The sequence below is a fragment of the Meles meles genome, chromosome 3, assembly GCF_922984935.1.
Source record: "Meles meles chromosome 3, mMelMel3.1 paternal haplotype, whole genome shotgun sequence".
Lineage (NCBI taxonomy): Eukaryota > Metazoa > Chordata > Mammalia > Carnivora > Mustelidae > Meles > Meles meles.
In genome coordinates this window covers 175,024,390-175,044,141 of record NC_060068.1, presented here as the reverse complement: position 1 = coordinate 175,044,141, position 19,752 = coordinate 175,024,390, and the positions used below count along the sequence as shown (strand labels likewise).

The following is a 19,752-nucleotide window of genomic DNA, read 5'->3' as shown; positions in this document are numbered from 1 at the left end:
GCACTGAATTTCTCTCCATGTAACCACACTTACTTCATGTGGCTGGTTTCTAAGAATGCGTGTGGCAGGAGAATCAGATAGAAGATAAACTGTGTGTTGTGCCTAAGTCTCAAAAGTCCCACAGTACTGCTTCTGCCACAGGCGCAAGCCCACCTAACGTGAGGGAGAGGGAATTAGAGAACCCGCCTACTAACAGGGAAGTGCCACACTCACATCAGAACAAAGAAGGTCAGGAGATGGGAAATAACACTGTAGCCACTTTTCAACAAAGCAATCTGCCCTGGGGGTGCCGACTGGCTCAGTCAGATAAGCTTCTGACTCTTGATTTAGGCTCAGGTCACAGTCTCAGGGTTCTGGGATCGAGCCCCATGTCTGGCTACATACTCAGCACAGAGTCTGCTTGAGGATTCTCTCCCTCTCCCTCTGCCCTTCTGCCCCATTCTCTTTCTCTATCTCAAATAAATAAATAAATAAATCTTTTAAAAAAGTTTTTATTTATTTGACACACACAGAGAGAAAGAGAGAGAGAGAGAGAGATCACAACTTGGCAGAGAGGCAGGCAAAGAGAGAGAGGAGGAAGCAGGCTCCCTGCTGAGCAAAGCACCTGATACAGGGCTCGATCCCAGGACCCTGAGATCATGACCTGAGCCAAAGGCATAGGCTTAACCCACTGAGCCACCCAGATGCCCCAATAAATAAATTTTTTAAAAATAACAACGAACGAACAACCTGCCACAGTGAATATTTGGGTAAATATATTGCCAAAATCACCTGTTTCAATCCACCATGCAGCAATGTTTATGTCGGATCTATATTTCTAACAAAAATAACATGTTCGGGGTGTCTGGGTGGCTCAGTCAGTTGAGTGATGGATGCTTCATTTCAGCTCAGGTCTGGATCTTGGTGTCCTGGGATCAAGCCCAGCGTGGGGCTCTGCGCTCAGCGCAGAATCTGCTTGCGATTCCTCCCTCCTCTCTCCCTCTGCTGCTCCCCCCACTCACACGCACCCTCTCTCTAAAATAAATGGATAAATAAAATTGTTTACAAAATCATTAAAAACAACCTGTTCACTTCCTGTGTTGACATGTAAGTGTACTTAAATCTTATGTTTTAGCACAATAGCTTTCATTAACTGGTTGTTTTAAGACACCATCTTCACCTTGTAGAGCTTTCTCCTAAGAAAATGTTGCTAAATAAACCCTCCAATGAGCTGAAGACATAATACAAGATTTGTTACAATAGCACTTATAATTATTCAACAGAAATCCTTATAACATTTTTATTTATTTATTTATCTATTTATTTATTTTTAAAAGATTTTATTTGACAGAGAGAAATCACAAGAGAGGCAGGCAGAGAGAGAGGAAGGGAAGCAGGCTCCCCGCTGAGCAGAGAGCCCGATGCGGGACTCGATCCCAGGATCCCGAGATCATGACCTGAGCCGAAGGCAGCGGCATAACCCACTGAGCCATCCAGGCGCCCCCTTATAACATTTTTATATGAAGACTCTGTTTCCTGTAACCTGGAGATAAGGCTGGCATTATCCTTCATACAGTATGGAGAAGTAAGCTCCCTCTGTGTCCGGAAACTTTCACATAAATATGCTCAAAATATATCTTATGCTACTATGTTGAAAAAAAAAAAGTAACAACAGCAAACACAACTCCACAAATACAAAACACATATGGCATAGCGACAACAGCAACTACCAAAAAACTTCAAAACCCACAATAATTCAGTTTTTAATATTACAATGTTAAAAGATTCACCCAGTGCAAATATGTGAAAAATTTCCCAAACACAAAGGAAAACAAGATAAGCAAATAATAATAAGCGCACATTGAACTGTTCTAAACTCTGGGGGGAAGTATGTTTTCAGAGAACACTGAAAAATCATTGAAAGAAAAAGGAAAAAAATCATTGGAAGAAATATCTTTTTAAAAATGATAAATCTGGGGTAGCTGCATATAAACAAAAGGAAGTGGATATTTATGTGTTTTTTATATGTGAAGTTGCCGATTTATGCACTAATAGGGAGTGTTTTGTTTTGGACTAAAATAAGACACACAGTCTAGTTCAAGATAAAAAGACATCTGGTTATCTATTTTATTAATGAAGGATATGTTTAAGTTAATATCCCTCATCTTAAATTGAATATATGACATTCCACTTGATTAAATGAGTTTCAATTTGGGTTGTTTATAGAAGAAATTGCAATTTGGGAACCTGGGATTCATCAAAGTAAATAGCTAATTCTGAAATGAGATGCAGGAAGCTCAAAGGGGAAGACACAAATCCAACATGACCATGAAAATAAAGGTAAAAGGATATGATCAATGCAACAATAGAGATAAGACTTTGTACCACACAACTAAAGCTTTTTATGACAATTAAGCAGAACATTCGCTTTTCAGCTGAAATGAAACAGAAGAACACAGTAAGTTCCTTAGTGAACTCATACCCTCAACACAAATACTCTGGACTCATCTTCTATGTCTGACACCATTCTGGGGGTCCAGTGATACAACAGAAGGAAGGGAGACCCAGCCACAGACCTACTCCTTAAGTTAATTAGTTAGGTGCTTTTCAGAAAAAGAATTATAATTTTTAGTAATTATCACTGTTATTGTTATCATCACTATTATTATAGTAGGAGTATTTGTGTGATTCTAAAATATTTCATTTCCATTAAGTCAAGTGGCAACAGTGTGAGAAGGGTTTCCAGTATCAGGTTTCACACAATCCAGAAAAGCTCCCAGGACGGTGATCTCTTATCTTGGGTCTCCATAAAGACAGAGTCATCATACTGCTGCAGTGTTATTAAAGCCAAATGTTTTTGGAAGGCATTCCCACGGAGGGCTGAGATGCTGTTCCTGTTACGGGCAGAGTTCCCAAAATAGAAAGAATTTATAATCTAGATTATTAATTTTAAGAATAAATTGCCTGTGGCTTTTGACAGGAGGTCTGCAGCAGGTAATTGCAGGCTTCTGACAAGTATTTAGAGTATGTGGTATCATTTATTAAAAGTGTCTCTATTAGCTAATGAGTGGGCTCAGTACGAAGCTGATTTTTTGTCTGCATAGAGGTGAGGGGTGCGAGTGCTGACCTACAGGGTTCCAAGTGTACTCTAAGAACTTGGAATCAACTCAGAGAGTTAAACACCCCTGTTTGACACCTCAGAGTTCTACTTCCCAAAACAGAACAGACTTGCCTGCAATTATGAAAGAATCTTGGATTGAATTTTGCAGAACTTTAAGTTTCCGTTTTGAACATAAAACTCCTTCATGGAGCAGACCTTCCAGGATGTGCAAGCTGCAAAACTCACCCCCAGGTAACTAAATTTACTGAAGGGCTGAATGTAGCTACTTAGTATTGGCTACGAAAGGCTGAGGATGACCTATCCAAAGGGATTTCTGTTCGTTTGTTTTCATATTTTAATATTGAGTCCTTCCCTCTCCTAGTAATTAGGCAAGAGGCCAGCTACTTCCGGAGATCAGAAGCAGAATGGAAAGTCAGAACTTGACATCAAAGAGAAAGATGCTGATGTTTCCTTTTTTTTTTGTTTTTTTTTTTGTTTTTTTTTTTTTTAAACGGCAGCAGGCCATAGAGCCAGCTCATTTAGAGGCTGGGACATGAACTTGCGCATTCCTTTAATGACCACGGTGAGTGACGGCTGCTTGAACATGATTGATGCACTGCCGCAGGCGTGTTTATCTGCGTCGCGGAAGCATGCTGGAGAGAACGTCCCACCACGCCACCGACTCTCGGAAACAGAACATCCAATGAGAACAATGCTCTGGCAGTCAGCTCACGGTACCCCTTTCCCACCGCACTTCCTCTACAGACATGAACTAACAATGAGGTGTGTAAGTTCCTAGAATTCTTTTTGTTTAGAGTCTCATGAATGATTCCTTCAGATGCCAAAATTAAATTGGAGATCAAATTGATAGGAACTTATCTGCCTCTCTTTTCTTAGTTAAATAGGAGCTTACCCAGACAAGGACGTCAATGAACTTGACCTCAGCAAGCCTTGTTCATAAAGAAATGTTTCTCTTGTGAAAAATATTAGACAATATATTGAAGCCTATTATTATACTTAAATTAGGGGAGAGTGTAGTTTAGTGAAAAGAGCACTGGATTCAGAATAAAATAAGCTAATTTTCTCATTTAACTTCCATGGTAATTTCTTATATGACTTTAGGTAAATAAACTAATTTTTTTTTTTAATTTGAGTTTCTTTGGTCATAAACAGAAGATACTGAATAAAAGTCATTATTTAAATATATTTCTGATGAAATAAGTTTTACTTAGTTTACAGAAATAGGTCATTATATTTTATAAGAATAGTTACATTCTAAAGAAATTTAATATCTAACCTTTTTAAAACCATTTTTGTTATTTTGAGATACTATTTAATAATGTTTCCTCTGTCCTATCATATTTCGTATGTTTGTCTTCACTATCTCTACCATATTTGGTACAGTTGTTTTGAATACTAAACATGTTTTCCCTATTTATTCCCTCTGGTACATTCTACTTGTCAATTTCCGACTCTGTGCAAACCCTGTGCATGGGCACTGACGATTATCCCCCTGGGGCTCCTGCTTCGTATGTCCTGCCCATGGCTCTTATCAGTAACTAATTATGACATATTTTCCCAGTGAGTTTGTAAGGGTCTTTAAACTCTTTCTCAAAACTTCGCTCCAGGCAACTTCTGTCAAAGCAGACCCAATGATTTATGTGCAAGGAAGTACGACATGTCATTTTTGTTTCATTCTGAGAAAACTGAATCAACCTAACAGATCAATAAGGACAGAAAAGTTCAATAAAATTATGAGGCTAAACAACTCAGTGTATCTACATATGTAGCCATTAAAAAAGGTTTTAATATAATAGTGATATGAAAAAATACTCTTGATATAATATTAAGTGCACAAAGAAGTATAAAATATTTCTAAAGGAAAATAAAGATTTTGTACAAATAATTACATATTCATATAAAAACCTTAGAAGGAACTCTTCCCAAATATTTGCCACAACCACTAGTTGCCATGTTACTTTCAAAAAAAATTTTATCTTCATTACTTACTGAGTTCTTAGACTTTTTCACAATGCGCATAAAATTACTTTATAATGCAGAAATTTGTAGAAATTTTAAAGTACATTTAAAAGAATATTTTAATAACATATTTAATATTATGTGTAATATTTAATATAATATATTTAATATCATTTAAAAGAAATATGATTTCATATATGACATTTTTTTTTAGGATTCTGTTTATTTATTTGACAGAGAGAGAGACTTTGAGAGAGGGAACACAAGCAGGAGGAGTGGGAGAGGGAGAAGCAGGCTTCCTGCTAAGTAGGAAGCCCAATGCAGGGCTGGATCCCAGGACCCTGGGATCATAAGCTGAGCAGAAGGCAGACACTTACTGACTAAGCCACCCAGGCATCCCCATATAAGAATATTTAGCAATGAACTCTAATGCTAAATATAAAAGAGGCACTAGAAATGCACTCTAAGGTCATGTCACAAAACCCCACATATGAAAAGCTTATCTTCTAATTTGGCATATAAAGGCTAAGGCCATTTTTATTTTTCCCATCACAGTCTCCAGTCCCTAGAAAACCCAACTCCTGATAGCTTCAAAGATAAGACAGTAGATAGCATCCAAGTGAACTAATTCTTGGAATAGAATTTGGGGCAATTAAAAAGGTGAATACGTATACATGTGTCTTGAGAAGACTTACAAAGTCAAATTTTAAGAAAAAATTAAGTTTCAGGAAAAAATTCAAAAAACTTACAGGCAAGAACAGAATACACATAAAAAGCATGGCAGGTGAGGGGAGGAAGGGAGGGAGACGATCCATCCACAATTAGAGAATTCTTCACTCATCACTAGAACTCCTGGCACTAATTCCAAGACCTTCCACAAGCGGCTTAGGATCCTTCTTGTTCCTTTATCTGTAGTTTCCAAGCATCACCTCTGTGGTGCAAAAGATCCGGAAGCCACAAAGAAACAGAGGAGCTTCAATCAAACCCACCAGATTCAATCAGTCTGCTGCCTCCTGATCACTCCCTTTCCTTCCTACTTAGAGCTCCTCGGTTTTACACACACCACTTGGTTTCTTTCTTTGTTTTGCTGTAAGTCTAAAGACCCAGTTTGGTCAGTCATCTGCACCCTGTCTGTGTATGGGATCTCTACAAGGCTTTCTGATCCTTATTGACTCTGAGATCTGCCCTCCTTTGTTCCAAACCACACCTTCTACCAACACCCAGTTCTGCAGACTCCTAGCTTACACCTTCCTATCTCAGTCCACCTCTTGAAAAAGGTCACCACAGTTCCCACCATACTTCATGTTCTAACAATGAAAAGAAGGGAAAAACTACATGCTTTTCTTTCATGAAAAATAAGAAAGATATTCAAGGACTTATTTCAAGAAATCAATTAAAAAATCAACAATCAAGCAGTTCTTATTTCAATTTTAATATATAGAAAGATTTCAACTTGTGGTACGACGATAAACATAATTCTTTTTTCTCTGACTAAATGAATATAAAGTTCACTAGTCTTTGCAGATAATCCCTTCATATCTTCTTGACCTTTCCTAAAGGTGTTTTCATTTCCTCTTTTTCATGGCTGATAATTTTGTCATTACTTTCATGAAATGCTTTTCCAAGACATAGGTTGGGAACTGATTAATAGTTATAGGTCATTTTCCACATGGCATTATCAGAAACTACTGTTGCACATTACAGTGACAATAATAATGCTGACAGACGTGGCGATGACATGTGACACAGGAAGAAGACTAATTAAAGGAGCATTTTATAATATGCTCCTTCCCAATCCAATTCTTTCTCTACAGAACTAAGGAAACGTAAACATTATAAATTTGGAAGCTACATAAAAATAAAGGTATGCTATCTTCACCTTAAGCTGATAAAAATTATCAAGATTTCTTTAGATTTTATATAAGATGGATTTTTGAAAATGCTTTCTTAATGCTGTCACATGATATAACATATGGTAAGTACTCTGTGCAGTAGTTTTGCGGATAGTGGGAGCTCAGAAATGCCTTCACTCCTATTTTCCTTTATAAAGTATAATAAGAGAAGTGATTAAAAGCAAGAAAATTTCTATTTTATTACCTAGAAGTCATTGATAGTTTAAAAAATGGTACCCCAAAATTTCTCTAAAATCAAGAACTTGACTGCAATCCTCATGGAATGTAGGGAACAAGAGAAGTTACTGTAGCAATAGAGCATCGAGAGTTATAAATACTATCAACTTAAGGAATGTTTTTATCAATATATATAGCACCTGGAGTTTTTAAGTAAATGGACTAGAGAATTTTCTTAAAATTTCATCTATGATTTTTAAAAATATTTTATATATAAATGTGACAATTTTTTTAAAGATTTTATTTATTTATTTGACGGAGAGAGAGCACAAGTAGACAGAGAGGCAGGCAGAGAGAGAGAGGAAAGCAGGCTCGCCGCCGAGCAGAGAGCCCGATGCGGAACTCGATCCCAGGACCCTGAGATCATGACCTGAGCCGAAGGCAGCGGCTTAACCCACTGAGCCACCCAGGGCCCAAATGTGACATATTTTTAACTTCATTGCTAAATAGTTGAAGGCAAACTTCAAATCTGTGCATTTATCACCCAGGGAAACATAGTCCTATGCACATAGTTGACATCTGATAACACTACCAAACAAATACAATGAAATGATATATTTGCATACAGTGCTATATACCTAGAAATTTCTGTTCAATGTATTCACTAATAAATGTACTTTGTGGACCCAAATTAATAAAATCATGAATGAAAGAGAAGAGATCACGACCAACACCAAGGAAATACAAACAATTTTAAGAACATATTTTGAGCAATTATATGTCAAAAAATTAGGCAATCTGGAAGAAATGGATGCATTCCTAGAAATTTATAAACTACCAAAACTGAAAGAGGAAGAAATAGAAAAGGTGAACAGACCCATAACACGCAAGGAAATTAAAACAATAATCAAAAATCCTGCAACAAACAAGAGTCCAGGGCTGAATGTCTTCCCAGGGGAACTTTACCATTAAAGAAGAACTAATACCTAATCTTTGGAAGCTGTTCCAAAAAACAGAAATGGAAAGAAAATTTCCCTACTCATTCTATGAGGCCAGCATTACTTTGATCCCAAAACCAGACAAAGACATCACTAAAAAGGAGAATTATAGACCAATATTCCTGATGAACATGGATGCAAAAATTCTTACCAAGATATTAGCCAATAGGATCCAACAGTACTTTAAAAAGGATTAGTCACCAGAGCTGTAATCATCAAGACAGTATAGTACTGGCACAAAAACAGACACAGAGATCAATGGAAGAGAATAGAGAACCCAGAATTGACCCTCAACTCTCTGGTCAACTAATTTTCAACAAAGCAGGAAAGGACATCCAATGGAAAAGGGACAGCCTCTTCAACAAGTGGAGCTGGGAAAATTAGACAGCCATGTACAGAAGAATGAAAGTGGAACATTTCCTTAAATCATACACAAAAATAAACTCAAAATTGGTGAAAGACCTAAATGTGAGACACGAATCCATCAAAATCCTAGAGGAGAACACAGGCAGTAACTTCTTTGACCTTGGCCATAGCAACTTCTTTCTAGACACATCTCCAAAGGCAAGGGAAACAAAAGCAAAAGTGAACGATCGGGACTTCATCAGATAAAAAGCTTCTACACAGCAAAGGAAGCAGCCAACAAAACTAAAGGCAACTTATTTACCCCCAAAATACAGAAGTAGTGAAAAGAAGGAACATGTGTACCCCAATGTTCATAGCAGCAATGGCCACAGTCACCAAACTCTGGAAAAAGCCAAGATGCCCTTCAAATGGATAAAGAAGATATGGTCCATATACACAATGGAGTATGAAGCCTTCCTCAGAAAGGATGAATACCCAACTTTTGAATCAACATGGATGGGACTGGAGGAGATTATGCTGAGTGAAATAAGTCAAGCAGAGAAAGTCAATTATCATATGGTTTCACTTACTTGTGAAGCATAAGGAATAACATGGAGGACATGGGGAGATGGAGAGAAGGGAGTTGGGGGGAATCAGAGAGGGAGACAAACCATGAGAGACTGTGGACTCTGAGAAACAAACTGAAGGTTTTGGAGGGGAGAGGAATGAGGGTTGGGAGAGCCTGGGGGATATTAAAGAGGACATGTATTGCAGGGAGCATGGGGTGTGGTGCATAAATGATGAATCTTGGAACACTGAAAAAATAAAATTAAAGCAAAAATAAATAAATAGGGGCGCCTGGGTGGCTCAGTGGGTTAAGCCTCTGCCTTCAGCTCAGGTCATGATCTCAGGGTCCTGGGATCGAGCCCTGCATCAGGCTCTCTGTTCAGCAGGGAGCCTGCTTCCTCCTCTCTCTCTGCCTGCCTCTCTGCCTACTTGAGATCTCTCTCTGTCAAATAAATAAATAAAATCTTTAAATAAATAAATAAATGAAAGGCAACCTATGGAATGGGAGAAGATATTTGCAAATGACATTCATATAAAGGACTAATATCCAAGATCTATAAAGAACTTAAGAGACACTTCTCCAACAAAGACATACAAATGGCTATCAGACACATGAAAAAATGTTCATCATCACTAGCCATCAGGGAGATTCAAATTAAAACAACATTGAGATACCACCTGACACCAGTTAGAATGGCCAAAATCAGCAAGACAGGAAACAACGTGTGTTGGAGAGGATGTGGAGAAAGGGGAACCTTCTTACACTGTTGGTGGGAATGCAAGTTAGTGCAGCCACTTTGGAGAACAGTGTGGAGATTCCTGAAGAAATTAAGAATAGAGCTTCCCTATGACCCTGCAATTGCACTGCTGGGTATTTACCCCAAAGATACAGATGTAGTGAAAAGAAGGGCCATCTGTACCCCAATGTTTATTGCAGCAATGGCTACGGTCGCCAAACTGTGGAAAGAACCAAGATGCCCTTCAATGGATGAATGGATAAGGAAGATGTGGTCCATATACACAATGGAGTATTATGCCTCCATCAGAAAGGATGAATACCCAACTTTTGTAGCAACATGGACGGGACTGGAAGAGATTATGCTGAGCGAAATAAGTCAAGCAGAGAGAGTCAAGTATCATATGGTCTCACTTATTTGTGGAACATAACAAATAACACGGAGGACATGGGGAGATGGAGAGGAGAAGGGAGTTGAGGGAAACTGGAAGGGGAGATGAACCATGAGAGACTATGGACTCTGAAAAACAACCAGAGGGTTTTGAAGGGGCGGGGGGGTTGGGAGGTTGAGAAACCAGGTGGTGGGTAATAGGGAGGGCAAGTACTGCATGGAGCACTGGGTGTGATGCCAAAACAATGAACACTGTTATGCTGTAAATAAACAAAAAAAAAAAAAAAAAAAAAAAGAAAGAAACTCAACACCCAAAAACAAATAATCCAGTCAAAAAATAGGCAGACGACATGAACAGATATTTCTCCAAAGAAGACATACAAATGGCCAACTGACACTAAAATAAATGCTCAAAATCACATGGCATCAGGGGAATACAAATCAAAACCACGATAAGATACCACGTCACATCAGTCTGAATGGCTAAAATTAACAAGTTAGGAAACAGTAAAAGTTGGTGAGGATGAGAAGAAAGGGAAACCCTCCTACACTGTTGGTGGGAATGCAAGCTGGTGCAGCCACTCTGGCAAACAGTATGGAGATTCCTCAAAAAGTTGAAAATAGAGCTACCCTACAACTCAGCAATTGCACTACTAGGTATTTATCCCAAAGATACAAATGTCATGATCTGATGGGACACGGGCACCCCAATGTTTGTAACAGCAATGTCCACAATAGACAAACTATGGAAAGAGCCATGCTGACCACAGACAGATGAGTAGATAAAGAAGATGTGGTATGGATACACACCATGGAATAGTATTCAGCCATCAGAAAGGATGAATACTTACCATTTACATCGACCTGGATGGAACTGAGTGAAATAAGTCAATCAGAGAAAGACAAACATCATATGGTTTCACTCATATGTGGAATATAAGAAACGGTGCAAAGGACCATAGACAAAAGGAGGGAAAACTGAATGGGAAGTAATCAGAGAGGGAGATAAACCGTGAGAGACTCTTAACTATAGGAAACAAACTGAGGTTTGCTACAGCAGAGGTGGGTGGGGGGATGGGATAATTGGGTGATGGGCTGTAGGACGCCATGTGATATGATGAGGATTGGGTGGTTGTATGCAACTGATGAATTATTGACTTGTACATCTGAAACTAATGATGTCTTATACATTAGCTAATTGAATTTAAATAAAAATAAATAAATAAATAAATAAATAAATAAAGGAATACTGCTGGTAGAATCATTACCAAAAAAAATGTATTTATCTGGGCCACAATAATTTATAAATGGCACTAAACCATATGAGCTCTAAAGTTTTCTTAAAATGCCCCATAATTTGTCTAGCTTATATAAGAAGATTGCTTAGATGCCAACTTTGGAAATATGGGATGATCAAACCAAACTATGGTCAACTGAAGGGGAAGAAATGTTATTATGAAATAAATATTTTTTAGGAAAGTCACGGTTTTCTTAAGAGCAAAAGAGCACCATGTTGATTTAAGACAAAAATACAAAGACAAAGGGTACATAATGTGAGAGAATGTAAATTCCTGTCTCAAAGTATAGACCAACATTGTAACAGTTAAAAACAATGAAAACACACAGGTGAAGATCAGGATGACCACTCCCATACCACCCACAAGCCAACATGAGTGTGCTTCTCACAGGCATGTGGCAACATCAGGGTCCCCTCCCCACCGAGGGCAAGTGGAGGGCTTCACTGCTCATCACTACTATTCTGACATCATCATCACTCACCTACTCCTTTCACAAAGTCAACAAGGTTTCTCTCTCCTTCCTCATCTTGATCTCATCTTCTGGAGTCATAACCTAGGTCTCAACATTAACAATAATTACTTTTAAATTCTGGATTTTAAGCACAAATCTCCCAAGCTATCACTATTGATACACACTCACTGCGAATGCGCTGTCCCTACCAATTTTTCTTTCACCTACTTCCATGCCCTTTCGATTCCAAGATCCATCATTATAAACACTGTCTTGCATCCCTCACCGTCAATCTCTCCCCCTCCACCTCTGCTCAGCCCAGATCACCTCAGACTCCCAATAGGTCCAACTCAAACAAACTGACTGTGCCCATCTGGTGAGAGGGGTAGAGTTTCCAACACCAAGCCATCAGTGGACCTAAGACCATATACTTTTTTGCCTCTCTCCCATTCTCCTGGATGAAGTGTTCCAAAAGCCACTCTCTCCACTGATACACTGGGTCCCATTTGCTCTCAACTACGTGGTGACTTTTCCCCCTGAAATTATTCCTCCTTTCTAGAACATCATTAATTTCTCTTTCTATGGGTCACTGTCATCATCATAGGGATATCTCCCATCCTTAAAATAGAATCCCTTCACCATTTTTACCCCTTTAAGCCACCCCATCTTATGGGCTGCTGTTTGTAATGAATAGTTATCAATCACCCCTCTTAGTTATTTTATCCAAATCATGTGACCCGAGTCATCAAATGCCTGACCTCCATCCTCTTCTCCTCTGCTAGTGAAGGACACTCACAGGAGAGGAAAATGGAATTAGGATCTTCTCTCTCAATGGTAACTTGGAAGTGAGACAGATATGTCTGAAATACAGAAAATTACCTGAAGAATATAACACAAATCATGGTTCTATTTCTGTTGATATAAAAGTGTAAAATTCACCAGTTAAAAAGCAATCAAGATGGGAAATTAGAACAAAGAAAAAAAATCAACAAACACCTTTTCATTGAGCAAGTCATGGTTGCTGGTTTCAAGGACTTTCGGACTTAGTTTACAAATATCTCAGTCACACCATACATGTCATGCTGATACGTTTCATGACTTAGGGCTTGTCATAAATTAAGTTCATTCTGTGGTTATAAACCAGAATTTATTTCTATGCGATGTTAACTGCCTGCCTAAAAACTTATGTTCTTAGTCATAACAATTTATTTCAATAAACTGTCAAGCTGAGTTTTCTTTATACATGTACTTCCTTTATTACCCTCTATTGTACTTTGCATATATAAAGTGCTCAATACATTTAATGCATGAGTAAATAAATTATCCAACCTATTACTTTGCAGTTAGCTCAGAATATATGCCTTTTCTGATAGAAAATGACTTCTCTCCCACAGAGCTGGTACCCAAGAAGACAGGACCAGGGTAGGACATAAGAGTGATGACTTAAAATTTCTTCCTTGAACTCCTCTAACTTAATAAATAGAATTTTTAGTCAAAAAAAGCTACTTCTCATTAGCACCTAAAAAGGACCAGGCAAGCAATATTCAGATGAGATTTATAAATATATTATGTATATAATCATTAAAAATCATAAAAGATATTAACTTTTAAAGTTGCTTTTCTTTCATCTCAGCTATTTTTTTTTCAAATATATTTAACTTAGCTTTAGTTCCACAGATAATAGTCTAGACCTCAGGAAAAGAGATGATGGAAACCTTAAGAATAGTTTTGGACAAAAATCTCTGGGGAAGGAAAATATTGCTTGTCTGCAGTAGGCTACTCCATTGAAGCCCAGGAACATACCTGCTCGTTGATTTTGCCTTCACCTGGGCAGTTGCTGCCCACAAAACCTGATTCCTGGGCCTCTAATGCAGGTGCCTCAAGCTGCTCTACTCAGTTTCCAGAACAGGCTTTCATGCCTGCTCATGTTAGTTACCGGCCATAAGGAATCTCACCTTTGCCAACAAAAATGGACAATGGACCTATTCTGATTACAAGAAAAAACTCTTCACAGTAAGTTTTTATTCAATTCTCATCAAGGATTTGGGGAGGCCATTTTATTCACAGTAATGTATTTTTGCTGTAAGCAGCTCATCCACTCTTTCAACTACAGATAAAGCTATCTCAGCTCCCGTGGTATTTCCTATTATCCAAATCCAACTGGTAGGTATTCCAGTCTCCTAGTTCTTTCTCCCATTTTGGATTGTCTTCCCTGTCCTCTATACCCTCTGCCCATTCCTACTTTCATCTAATTCTATGCATGTACAGTAATCAATGTTAACAGTTTGATTTATTTTCTCCTACACTTGTCTAGATGTTTATAAGCATGGTAAACAACACAAAATATTTATTACTGTCTCTTAAAAACAGGATAATATAAATTTTCCAAGGTGTAATATATAGCTCTAACTCATTTTTATTAATAACTACATAAGGAGGATATAGCTTTATGTGAAAGATATATTTTTTCAATTCTTCATCAATCAATATTGTTCTCTTTTTTTTAATCCAAGATAATTTTGAAGTAAACATCCATATACATAAAATCTTATGGTCTAAATAACCCATTTCTATACTACATATGTCTAAGCATGACTAATCAGTTACTGAACACTGTAAGTGCCAGTTCATAGCAACATACCATTTTGAACAAAGATAAGAGCATTGCGCATTCTCATATGGAGTGACAAAGAATGCGCATTTCCTCAAACTTTAACCTTAGTTAGATTATAATATATACTATTTTTAAATGTTTGTCTATTTGGTAGAACAAAGAAAATAATATCTTCATCTTGAATTTGTATCCTGATTAGTAGAGTGGAAAACATTTCCATATGGTCATTGGTTTTTTGCATTTTTCTTCAGCAAACTACTGTTCACATTTTTCGCCTAGTTTTCTATTCTGTTATTTCTTTTTTTTCTTTTTTTCCCATAAACATTAGGAAGCACTAATATATTAATTATATCAACACTTTGTCATATTTTGGCACATATTTTCTCTTGGCCTCTTTTTCCTACTATTTTATGTTGAATGTGTCCGTGTGATTCTGAACCCTCAGTTATGTCCTACAGAGAGAGCATTCTTTCCACTTTGGGCCAACTGGACACTACAGTGTTGAGAATGGTAAGATAAAATCTCTCTATTAAAATTTCCTTGTAACTCTCATAGATTAATGCTCCCCCACGATCTTTAAAATAGTTCGATCCCGTTTGCCAAGAAACAATCAGCCACAAGATCTTATTACAACAGCCTAAAGTTTTCATCTAAATTTGGGAGAGTAAATATTATTATGATAACCATGTTCTTCTACACAGGATCATAGTACGCTTTGTCATTGATTCTTAATTACTTTATGTCTTTTGAAAAAATGTTACAGTTGTCCTCAGATAGATCTTGTCATTTTCTTCTTAAATTTATTCCTCCTGTCTTACATTTTGTCCATACTCTAAAGTTAGTGGCCCGGCAAGACTTCTAGATATATGAGAAAGAAATCATCACATAAGCCAACTTTAACAGAGGAGTATCTTGAGTTTGGGAACTGGCACATATCTTTGCTCCTTTCCTCTCTTTCCCCTCAAACATAATCAGCAAACACGCATGAGTGGGTTTCTGGACCCAAACTAATCCAGCAATACAGCCTGTTCCCTACTTACTGACAGTTTTCACAAACCAGATTATCCAATTAATCTATTCAACTTTCCTTTGTGTCCCTACTTAGCAGCACACTTCCTTCCCTGGTGACGAACATGTGACTGACAGCATCACTGATCCCTTTGTCTGCGGATCCTCCTTCAGCTTCTCTGTTGATAGCCTGACCAGTGCTCTTGCTTATTCACACCCTCGAGTCATATAACCCCCCACACAGGATGATTTCTTCATTATTTTTAAATTATGATTTATATTCTGGCACATGCTAAAAGAAGTGAAAAAAAAAATCTTGATTTTCCAGCTTTGATTATTTACCATAACCTTTTATTTACAAGAAACATGACTTTGAAGAAAATTGTTTTTTAAATCCAAGACTTCAGATTTTACTTACTTAGCCATTTATAAGGCCAAAGTAATGTTGGAGGAAGAACTACTCAGATTGCAATTCATTTCATAGGGAAAATTCTAAAATGCATTCTTCCAGAACCATCTCAGAAACACTAGAAAGACCAATTTCCCTTGACCCAACATAGTATTCATCTGCTGTCACCATACTAATTTTTCATACTTCTGGATTTATTTTGGTTGTTGATTAGACTTTCTTTTTTCTTTCTGGTTTTTTTTTTTTTAGACTTTATATTTCCTAAAGACGAATTATTTGACCTTATCCCTGTAACTGTACTAAATGTCAGGTCCATCACCAAATCTACCAAAACTTCACCAGTAGGGATTTCTGTCTATAAAGTGTTCTTTCTCCAGTATGGAATATTTTTCAAGGAAAACTGCCTAAATCATGAATACAAACATAGTCAAGAGCAATTATAGTCCCATTTTAGTATTTTTATAAGAAATACCAACATTCTGCCAGAAAATAATAATTTCCTTTCATCATCACTGAGTCATCCTTGTTCATCTGAAAGAGCAACTCCTCGTACATTCCCATAAGTAGGTCACAAAAGTGGAATGTGTCTACCTGTTCTTTGACCGAGGCGAGGATGGCAGAGGTGGTTTCCGTTTCGGAGCCATCCCCATTGGAGGTGGTCAGGCCAGGGCTCAGGGAGCTGGTCTTCTCTGAGGTTGACGAAGGCTGGTCTGGGACAGGCATAGCTCCTGCAATGCAAAAGGACATGCTTAATGCAATCGGATGTGGCCACTGCACCCAGACATAACTATCAGGCAACTTTCAGCAGTACTCTTTAGAAAAAATGAAAATCATGAACTACATAGAATGCAAGTGACATTATAGAACAGGAAACAATACAAGTAAACAGAATGGCTTCTCTCCTCTATCAACTCAAACAAATCGCAGGATCTAAGCACAACTCTCTGTTTTATATTTGAGATAAGTGGAAGAAGAGATAATAAGAAGTAAAAGGCATGTAAGATAATAAGAAAGAGTAAAGAAATGAAGAAGTACTGAGTCTAAGAAAAAAAAAACAGGCCAGTTGAACTACCATTTTACTTCAGCCCAATTCATAAATGGACAGACAGGTACAGTGTAAAAACAGAATCCCGAAAGTTATTTTTTTCCTATTATCTTTCTCAAACAAGTAAGACCAGTAAGACCAAAGTACTTGATACAAATATTACCTAGTGATGCTTATCAGCAGAGGAAATAATAATTAACGGAGGACAATTTTTACCAGGGCTCTACAAAATCACTCTTCAAATAAAAGTCTGGGAGAAAAAAAAAGTTGTTTTCTTGCCTAAAGCTATCATATTACATGTCCCTCCAGGAACCAGACCGATGTGAATGTTAAAAACTATTTCCTATTATACTGTAATTGGGCAGTCTGGGTTTTACAGTAGCAACATAATTTCCATAGGAACCCCAGTGCTGTGATACATTTGTTAATAGGTAATAATTTAGGGCGATGCTAACTGAAAAGGGTTCTTTTCTAGAACTGTCCTTAAAGTATATGAAAAGACTGGTCATCTAATTTTCTCATTGGACATTACAACTTAGTCTTGATTTGTTTTTTGTCTTTTAAATAGTTGTTTTAATAATATTACCAATGATGATTGGAATAGCATTGGAAAGAGAAATCTGTCACAATCAGAATTTATAGGAGGGTTGGGGAAAATAGTAAGCAGGATGTGAGCAAAAAGTAAAGATCAAATTAAACATAGTATAGCAAAATGCAACCTTGGCTAAAAAACAGAAGGTATTTTAGGGTATGGATACCAACAGGATGAAAGAAAGTGATTTAAATAATTATGGTGGGGGGTGCCTGGGTGGCTCAGTGGGTTGAGCCTCTGCCTTCGGCTCGGGTCGTGGTCTCGGGGTCCTGGGATCGATCCCCACATCCGGCTCTCTGCTCAGCAGGGATCCTGCTTCCTCCTCCCTCTCCGCCTCTCTGCCTACTTGTGATCTCTGTCTGTAGGGTAAATAAATAAAATCTTTAAAAAAAAAAATTAATTATGGTGGTGGGGTTGGGAAGACAAGAAGAAAGCACAGTTTCCTATTTAACTTCCTTTCATATGCAGTATTTGATCAGCTTCGTAATGACAAGGATTTAGATAAACAGATTAACAAATGGTGTGCCCAGGTAACACCGCCTGAAAGCCACGCCCTTCTAATCAGGAAAGGTTTGAGAGATGGGGGGAAGGAGGACAAGGGCAGAAAGCAAGAAGAAAGGAAAGGCAGTCTTGGGTGCAGAGCCACCCCCCTTCCCAACCCTGCGTCTCCACTTGTATCTATGTCAATGGCTTCCAAAGGAGACTCTCTCTGCACAAGGACAGCCTGAAGCCATGAAAGGAGTCTTGCCGGTTTTCAGTCATTACTTTCACTTTCATGTTTCTAAATTTTATTGGGCTCATGTGAATCCAAATTCTGGACAAGTATTCTGGACAACCTGTTTTTTGACAAAGAAACTATCTACAGTCCCAAAGTTATTTATATAATTGGGCCTAGAACTCAGGTTTTCTCCCTTTTTCTTTCTATTTTAGAGTCCCTTGATGTGTCGGCCTATTTCCCATAATCTGGGCTGCTGCCTCATAAATGCTTAGGCTATACACCAATTTTTATAAAATGTTATTTTTAAAAGAATGAGCATACCCTGTCATAATAAAATACGGGATTTAATACGCAATGAATCAAGGCCTATCCTTGGGCGCTGGACAACTCTGACCTACACATTCTAAGAAATGAGAAAGTCTGTTTATCTACCCCCGTTTCTCCTTCTGCAGTAACAGAACAAAAGTGAACTCTTCAGGGCTTAGCCCACCATACGGAGCTACGACTACCACCCAAGGCAACCTCTGTGAGTGAACGGAATTGACTTGGAATAATTCCCATGCCTTGTAATTTTTCACAGCCAGACTTAACTCAACCATTGGCCATCCCTGTGTATGAAAGGGTCAGATGGCCCCACTTCCACTGCCCTTGTCTGAGCTCACAGCACAAGGAGAGAAGGAGAACCACGTGAAGGCCACCAGAAGCAAGCCGTGGGCTGCCCAATGGTAAGTGTGAAAAGCTGTAAGCCTTCTGACTTTGTAAGAAATGGCAAAGTACTTTAGTTTTCCTTAGAACGAATCCACTAAGATTTGTAGTTAATCTGTGTTAAATCCAGGAAATCTGAAAAATGTAGGGAGACAAAAGAAAAGGAAAAAAAAAGAAGAAGAGCAATCTTCAGTAATTCTGGCATTCTGGCATCCCAGATTTTTACTTGGGTATTTGGTATAGGTTTCTCAGATGGGATTTCCTTTTTTTTTTTTTTTTTTTCTGATTTAACTCATTCTGTATAATAAGATTTACATGATGGAGTACTAATGAGGTAGCACTTTTTTTTAAATTTTTGTTCAGCAACATATCATGAACTATTTTTTTTTTAATTTATTTGAGAGAGAAAGAGTGTGTGCATAAGAGCAGAGGGAGGGGCAGAGAAAGAGAGATGCAGACTCCCCGCTGAGCAGGGAGCCCACCAACCAACAGGGGCTTGATCCCAGGACCCCAGGATCGTGACCTGAGCTGAAGGCAGACGCTTCACTGATGCCACATCAGGCGCCCGGCATGAATTACTCCTTATGTCAACAAAAATTATTCCATAGTTTAAAACCATAACAAAGTGCTCACTTGGGCAGCACATATACTAAAAGGTGTAATGAATACACTGTGATACGTATTCACAATGCGTCATAATTTACATTATCTTTTGTCATTTTTATCCCATTTTTATGGGGACATTTT

The 19,752-nt window shown here is 38.0% G+C and overlaps 1 protein-coding gene across 4 annotated transcripts in view; it reads right to left on the bottom strand.

Annotated features, from left to right (window-relative positions):
* The window catches only part of CTNND2 (catenin delta 2), a 921,273-nt gene that overhangs the window by 747,870 nt on the left and 153,651 nt on the right, over positions 1–19,752 (bottom strand). For all 4 annotated transcript variants that reach the window (XM_046000689.1, XM_046000692.1, XM_046000691.1 and 1 more), the window contains exon 2: positions 16,537–16,673. In XM_046000689.1, coding sequence (XP_045856645.1) covers positions 16,537–16,673 — 137 coding nt within the window. The remainder of the gene's footprint in view (positions 1–16,536; positions 16,674–19,752) is intronic.